Source organism: Pundamilia nyererei, unplaced genomic scaffold (genome assembly GCF_000239375.1).
Source record: "Pundamilia nyererei isolate P.nyererei 1_Seehausen unplaced genomic scaffold, PunNye1.0 scaffold00012, whole genome shotgun sequence".
NCBI lineage: Eukaryota > Metazoa > Chordata > Actinopteri > Cichliformes > Cichlidae > Pundamilia > Pundamilia nyererei.
Genome location: NW_005187413.1, coordinates 5604555 through 5613062, shown reverse-complemented (window position 1 = coordinate 5613062; position 8508 = coordinate 5604555). Strand labels below are relative to the sequence as shown.

General features: G+C 42.1%; 1 protein-coding gene across 1 annotated transcript in view; it reads left to right on the top strand.

Moving 5' to 3' along the window:
• Positions 1-4407: 4407 nt before the first annotated feature.
• syn2b (synapsin IIb) overlaps positions 4408-8508 on the top strand; it is an 88545-nt gene continuing 84444 nt past the window's right edge. Inside the window, exon 1 of the mRNA XM_005724657.1 lies at positions 4408-5483. Coding sequence (XP_005724714.1) covers positions 5056-5483 — 428 coding nt within the window. The 5' untranslated portion in view covers positions 4408-5055. The remainder of the gene's footprint in view (positions 5484-8508) is intronic.

The window sequence follows — 8508 nt, the reverse complement described above, 5'->3', positions numbered from 1 at the left end:
GACTTCCGAAATGCCTCAGCAGTGTTGGACTCTACAGCGACGGGATACTGTCATTGCCTATCCCTAGCCTGGTAGAGGAGTTTAAATGTGCAAAAGTGAGGCTGGAGATGTCACGCACAGACTCTCGGGACCCCATGGTGAGAGGCGCTGCTCCCACCCCAGCAACAGGGAGGAAATGGACCCCAGCTACAGCTGTGCTACAGGACAAATCTGCTCTTCGCCATCGTGACGTGGTGAAAAGATCCTAGGCGTTCTTTGCAATATGGTTTGTATTTTAACCATCACTCCTCTGCTAAATCTTTCTTTGCCTCTCCTGCTGTTGCACTGCTGGCATAAAAGCTTTACTGCAGCCCAACCTCTTCTCCACCATTTACTAAAGTCTGAGTCTTAGTTTCCCAAGGGCAAAGTTGTAAGGTCACTCGCTATGCCCCGCTGTGTTGCACATGGAGTATTAATAGGGGAAGTGCAACCATAGCTAAGCACGCAAAAATAAATATTGTGTATTTGCACAATTGTGTAATTGTAGATAAATAAATTTGCCACACGAAATGTTTCAAATACAGGGGGTTATATATCACTGTGTATAGCTCTGCATTATTTATTGTTATTGTTATTGCTTACTGAGCCAACATCTCTTCTACTTGTTGCCATGACAAGTTTGAATTCTTCATTTTATAACGTATAAAACATACAGTACAACTGCTTGACATTAGAATTAATCTCTGTAGCACTGCTGCATGCCCTGAAGAGTAATTTTTGATCCTTTGTGTCTGTGTGTGTGCGTGTGCCTCTGTGTGTGTAGCTCACAAGCCTGGTTAAATGGTGTTTTGGGGGATTTGCAGTAGATATCTGAGTTGTGTGTGGGTGTTTTAATCTCGAAGCTCCATCCATCCACACAGTGCTGTTAAAGTTCATTCAGAGAGATTTTTTTTTATAATAGCTTGGATAAATCCACAGTATTCCCTGAAGGAGAATCAAGGCTAGAATACCCTTTTAATATTTGCTTTTTTCCCCGTTTTTCAACCATTTCAAGTGCATTGAAACACACTCACTTCTAATGCACGAGATGCAGAGATGAGGTGACCTTTGTGACAGTCTGCTATTGTAGGACCTTGTGTAGAAGCAGAAATAGTCTGTAACTTTATAAATGCATAGCCAGATAATAACCATAGCTTCCTGGGTTGTGCCCCCTGTGTTTTAATTAAGCTGCCAGTGCATCTGCATTTACTCCCTGCAAGGAAAACTTCAGTTTAGAAGGTTTTATTCCTCAGTATTAGCATCTCATTTATTTTAAAAGGCATGAATCAACAGAAAAGAACACTGGTTGAGTTCAAATTGAGTTGGGCCATTAATTATAATATCAACGTTTGCAATTATATGGAAGGCTTTTTAAAGTTGTACAGTGATTTATACCATGTCATGATCACTGCACAAAGAACTGAAATATTCCAAATTGTTCATGCATTATCTAAATTTAACCACAAGAGGTTTTATCACCCACACACACACACACACACACTCAGAAATCTGCAGCAAATCTGCAAAGCAGTTTATAGTCATGCTTGTGCAAACCAGACACACTGACATGGATAATATACAAATTTACAAAAACCCTTAATATCATTCACTCCGCTGGAAATACCACCCTGTATTGTTTGTTGTTGTCCAATGGAGATGGAGAAGGATCCCTTTTTTTCTCCTGATGTTTTACAGCCATGTTTTTCAAGAAACAGTGACGTACACAGAAGGGCTCAATGTGCTCCTCTGGATCTGTGTTTTGTGTAGACGGCAGTGTGTACGTGTGAGGATGTGTGCGCACATGTGCCAGTGCTTGTAATGTATATAGCCTTGTGTCTGTTTTGACAGATGAGAAATGCTGCAGGCGTAGTGGGTTTGCTAAGTCTGCTCATCCTTACTGTTTTTCAGAAGCGCCGAACAAATCATACTGTCTCCTTCCAGCTGTAGCAATACTATACTCAACAATACTTACTCAAGTCAGCTCTGGGGTGATTGAGAAATTATTTGGTAAATAGAGCACATGTTATTGTTTTAAAAAAAAAGATACCCTAATGGCTGAGAGGTTAGGCTGCATATCACGTGGGCATCACTGTTTCGCCTCTCAGCTGTCAGGACCTTTGGCTTTGCTGCATGTCATTCTCATGTTCTCTTCCCCTCATTTCCTGTTTATCTCTCCTGCCCTGCTGAAATAAAGCCCTAAAAGTGTTTGTTGAAGATGATGATTGCAACAAATCTATTCTACAAATACCAGAATATTCTTTTTAAGTGCTAAAGAAAAGTAATAATTCAAGAAACCTTTAGCTCCACGAATTACCGCAGAGCTTTTCTTTGACTTTGTTACCTGCATAGTTTTTCCCCCATATTTATTATATAACGGCTCTCTGGAAACGTGTTATGTGATGTGTGTAAGTGTCATGAAACATGTAGGCCAGCACGAGCTTAGGATGTCGCTACAGTTCACACTGCAGCTCTGTGACTCACTCTGGCTCTCTTCTGGTTCGCTAAACAAAGCCTCCCTCACTAGACCTGACTCATCGTGACTTGCTACAAATGTGAATCCTGCATGTTATGCAAAGAAGCCGAACAGAGATCCATTAAGTCTTTTATACCCCCAACATACTACACTGGGTTACTTGTCAAATCTGCCCTTGATCATTTCTTTCTTTTTTTCTTCTTTTCTTTATGTAACTGAAAGCAGGGTCACCTTTTTCTGTCATCAGCACTTTTTCAGGAACGGTGAACATCACATAAATTTCAGTGTACCCTTGAGGTATTTCTCTCCAACCGAACATAAGGGGATAGTAAAAGACGGGTGCTGGTGGCTGACGGAAATTGGTTGTATAACGTGCACTAATCTAAACAGCAGTCACTACTCGCCTGAAAAAAATATGTATCCATTTGAGGAGCTTAGACAGCCGTTGAAAAACAGCCTCTCAGTTTGAAAATACATTTCCATCAGTTGAGAGTCTATCGTTGAAAACAAAAGCTTCCAGAAATCTCAATTGCTGACATATAATGAGAGGTTGGGCATGATAAATGGGTTTGGTAGTGGGCTAAATTGGTAAGACTGCTTTCCATCCTTTAAGAAATATTTTCCCACTGAAGATGAGATGAAAGCGGTGTACTGTAGGTCTGCATTTTTCTTCTCCCTAATGTGGCTCAGACATGTGTGGGATTTTCTTCCCGCATGAATAATTGTCTTTCTCCCTCTTTGTCCTGTCGTCTTTGGACTGTTTTTTTCCTTCTTTTTTTCTTTTTTTGGGAGCAAAGCTTAGAGTAGCAAATATTGCACTCCGCTCCTGCTGCCGATGGCTTTCAGCAATCGTGCTCTTCTCATGGCCTGGAATAGTGAATATACAATGAAGCTAGACATAGGCTGGAGATAGTCGTTTAGTAACGAGAAGCGTATGACTCAGTTGTTTGTGTGTACGAGTTTGTGAATGTGGTATCTATTTGTTTACACCCTTTATCAATGCTGTAAACAAAAATTGAGATGTGCTGCTGATTTGCTGTATAAACAGATGTAGTCAGCACAGAAATGTACCATGTATTGCCCTTTCAAGTGGCTGCATAACATGCTGATGCTGAATTGCCCTCAAGTTAAGTAAAATTGGGAAAATCTTACTGATATCATCGCACATCCTGTTACAAAGATCAAAGTAAGGTGAACCTAAATGTCATACCTATATCGCTACCAAGAGCAGATATGTTTAGCCAATACCACCATTAAAGAATAATATGAAAATCTGTTAATAAAGTCTAAAAGATATAGATGCATTTCTGCCCTTCTCTGGTTTGCCTTTCTTTTCCTGTCCTCTTGTTCTCTACATCTCAGGTCAGTTTTATTGTGCACAAATCATAAATTCACCTTAAGGGGCTTTACAGTATGTACGTGACATCCTCCTTTCACTTTTGATCCATAAAAAAAGATCTGGCTAAAAAAACAAAAATCATATTTACCATTGTAACTGGAGCGGGGACACATATAAAACAGAGAGAGACAAGGACAACATGGAAGCACAAGGCAGAAAGACAATGAGCTACTTCTCCACTGTATTTCAAATCATCCCTGCCATTTGTTATGCCGCATGCTTTTAGTGGTAGTGCACTGGCAAGGATACCATCCTAGAGGAGGTTATGTTTTTTCTATTAGAATTTATCTGCTGTAGCAATGCATCAGCGAGCTGACGTTAGATGGTGGGGGGAAAAGATTCAGGGAAGACATGCTGCACAAGCGGCTGAAAGATGGATGGATGGTGGGGGAAGAAGGTGGGGCTTGCGGAGAAGGATGGATGGCGTTTCCATCTGTGAACTCCACCTTATGCACGCTTGCAGGAAACCCCTTCCGCTGATTGCACACGGCACACAGCGTTACAAGGCTGCAGCACGACACATGAACGTAATCTGTGATGTAGGAGGATGATGACAGGAGAGAGGAGGAGGGCGGGGGAGGGGGGGCAGCCAGCGAGCACAGCGAGTGAGAGAGTGAGTGAGGGAGAGGAAAAGGGCACGTAGAGCATGAGCGAGTGAAAGGGTGAGATAAGCGGAGAAAGCAGCATCTCTTGAGTACATTCAGCTCGCAGCAGCACAGCAGGCAGGAAGGCAGAGTGGAGGGGGGAGAGCACCAGCACCTCACCAAAGGGGGCGACACCACACCTCTATCTCCTTCTCTCTCTCTCTCTCTCTCTCTCTCTCTCTCAGACACACACTTTCACACGTCACACACGCACATTTGTGAGGAGGCGTGAGGCTCAGCAGGAGGAACACCACATACACGCGTGCTGTTTCGCTGGCTTAGCTGCACTTTGGAGAGCTGTCTCTTGAAGACTGGACCAGAGCTGTATCCATCGCTTCATCCATCCTTTCCTTCCACAGAGGCAGCTCTCTGACACGCATCCCTCGATCATTTGGACTGACTTGCTTTCTGTCACTCATCCGACCGCTGATCAAGCCTGCCTCTGCTTTCACCTCGTTCAGACCTAAAATCAGAGGAGAAACTAACTGACCGACTGAGGGACCCACCTTTCGACCGCAGTCATGAACTTCCTCAGACGCCGTCTCTCTGACAGCAGCTTCATGTCCAACCTTCCCAATGGCTACATGACAGACCTCCAGAGGCCTGACCCACCTGCTCCTCCCCCCCCCACTGCCTCCTCCCCTTCCCAGCAGGGTGCAGCGCCGGCTCCTGCCCCGTCCCCAACCAAAGCTCCAGGACCGACCCAGGTGCCGGCCAGCTCTCCTGCAGCTCAGGAGCGGCGCCCTAGCCAGCAGGCTCAGCAGCCTCAACAGGCCCAGTCCTCCACCAGTGGTTCCTCTGGCTTCTTCAGCTCCTTCAGCTCCATCACCAATGTGGTCAAACAGACAGCCGCATCTGCTGCTGGCTTTGTGGAGCAGTCGGCTCCCTCTCCATCCCTCTCCAAGAAGTTCAAGATTCTGTTGGTCATTGATGAGCCACAGCATGAGTGGTAAGTGTTCACTGGGCTGATTGGCAGAGGGTTTTCCAAATGCTTGATGGGGAAGCTGAAGCTATCAGCAGTAGAGCTGAGTGCTTTTGCTGAAACGAAACTTGAAATTTTAGTGACCTGTTAGAGACAGGCACACTGTGTCTGAGCTTTTGGAAGGCTCTTCAGTTTGGTGAAATAAAAATATTTGCTTCATCATCAGCCAGAAAGAACATGATTTACTGTAAAAAAAAAAAAAAAAAAAAGAAATAAAACAAAATAGCCAAGTTAAGTGTGGGTGTATTGGCTTTATACTGACTGGCACTGATCAATATAAATAAATGCTTTACAAATTCCAGTAAAGTTGCTACACACACTCAAATGAATCCTTCTACCTTTTTTCCCTGTAGTTTGTATCTAGCTTTAAAATGAACTTTGCTTCCTTGCTGAAGCTGCTCCCAAAATAGAAACAGGCCTGTTAATCCAAACAGACAAGTCAGATTTTCTCTTGGGTTTGGATTCAAACGTCTCACCAGCCAGCAGTGTTACCTGTCTCAGTTCCTGTGAGGCTGTCTTAGTGTGTGTGTGTTACAGAGGTCTGAGTATGACTTGCCATCCCTTGACAGTACAGGTTGGTTAACAGGAGATAATCCTTATGCAATGAACTCATACATCTTACACTGTCATAAAACAGCGTGTAGCCCTGAATAAAACACAGTCTTCTGCAAGTGAAATGGAAGCCGTAGGCTACGTATTGTTGCTATTCTACTTGCTGCGTTCTGTCTCTGCGCACCTTTAAGCTATAAATGTTTTCTTAAGTGGATGTTGATGTTGGATTTTACAGCTGTTCAGCACTGTCGTTATCTAAGTGTAGTTTAATCTTGTCAACCTTTCATTGAAAAATGGCATCCTCCTGAGACACTTGTGACCTTTTCTATTTATTGGATGTCCTGCAGTGTTGCCATTTAGCAATTACTGCTTAGTAGCACAGATAAAAGTGAATATGATGCTAGATTGATATGGTTGAAAGCTCCAAAACAAGGAAATAAGTGGACTGTGATTTTTAGTGGGTCAAGTGAGTCAGTGGGTCATTTGGAAGACACATTTTCAGTACATTTACACTGGATGAAAGTGGACTCCCTCATTCGCTGGACTCATCGGGCACTTTGTTAGGTGCACTTTGCCTTTTGCCTTCAGCATTGCCTTAATTGTTCATGGCATAAGATCAACAAGGTCCTGGAAACATTTGTCAGAGATGTTGATCCATATCGGCATGATGGCATCATGTAAGTGCTGCATGTTTGTTGGCTTCCCATCCATGAGCCAATCTTGTGTTTTACCACATCTCAAAGGTGCTTTTTTTGACTGACATCTGTTGACGTAAAGGCCATTTGAGTACTGTAAACTCATTCTCACGTTCAGGAAACCAGTTTGAAATGATTTCAGCTTTGTGAAATGGCACGTTGTCCTGCTGAAAGCAGACATCAGAAGATGGGTACACTGTGGTCGTAAAGGGATGGACATGGTCAGCAACGATATTCAGGTAGACTGTGGCGTTTAGACAATGGCCAGTTAAGGTCCCAAAAGCAGCCTCGGGCCTTTTACTGTGTGCTTCCCCCTGTTCTCTCGCGACCTTCATTTCAACTGTCCTGCCAAAATAAAGGCCAAAAAGTACTTATTTCGAGAAATTTAGACTTATTTATGGCCTGAGTTTTTTGTTGTTAGGTGAGAGGAGTGGCATGAATCCAATTCTGTTTAAAGTGGAACTGTAAAGCATTTTGACTGCTATCTATCTTATGATTTGGTAAGTGTGAATTAAAGACAATAAATAGTTCTCAACACAGTCAGTGCAGGATTATCTCTTCAGGGTACAAATGTGTGGAATCAGGGATGAAAATTGAGGTTCCACTATTCTGTGCCGACTGAATGTGACTCTATGTTATGGTAATGCTGTAGTTCATACTGGGACTGTTTTGGTGGCTTATGATTGGACGGCTGCCATCCATGATGTGGCAATCTGAATGTGAGACACTGCCTTAATTCATAAAAGACGTTTGAATATGTGGCTCTAGTTCGTATAATCCATCCTTTTTACAAATTTACAAAGACCAAACAGAATGTCTCTTTTTATAGTGGTCTCGAATTGTTATCGATCATATCAGACTGTGCGTGGTAATAAGAAATCTGGTTTTAGCATATGTTTGAATGCGTGAGCGAGTGCTGTTGCTGGAATTTAAGCTCCAGTTTGATAATCATTTATAGCTACTTTGGTTCCAGCTATGAATAATGTACTCTGGATTTGCAAAAACTCTTTTGTGGTTTATGGTTACTCAACTCTAAATGCAGGTTTACAGTATGCAATTGGACACTGTCGTTGCCTCGGCTCACACAAGAAAGATTTTATATCGTGTAATACAAAATTAGTCGCAGGTCACAGGCATCTTTGGCGATGCCAAGAAAGTAAATATGATTCACAGCAAACACAATATAATGGAATGAATTGGCAATTTCACTGGCATAATTTCAATGGCCTTTTCATTTTGTTTGTACACAATCTTTCTTTCAGAGAACACAGATTAAATATTAATGTTTATTCATTGGGAGCGATGGGTAGACTGAGCTTTCCTAAAGAGGCATTCTGCTAGACATTATTGATTATCCATCAAGAAAGAGCGGGCTTGAGGCTCTTAGTGATATAAACTGAGAAACAGAAAGTAAAAACTGAAACTTCTGCCTCTAAAATGAACCTGAAGGCCAGTCATCACTCATGCATGAGAGGAAACAGTTTTTTCTTTCTGTATGTGCCAATAATCAGGGCATTTTTGTATCAAGAATCTGAATTTATGATCTCCTTTATTATTAGATTTTCTTCTTATTTTAAATAAAACCTTCCATACATTTAATTTAATAAGTTTTTACAACTTCGTACTAACTTTTTTTTTTTTTTTACCACTTTACTCTTTATCTTTAGAGTAAAGTATGTTTACACATGTGGATAAATAGAATACATCAATACATACAGTACATACATTGAGTATGTACGTACAGT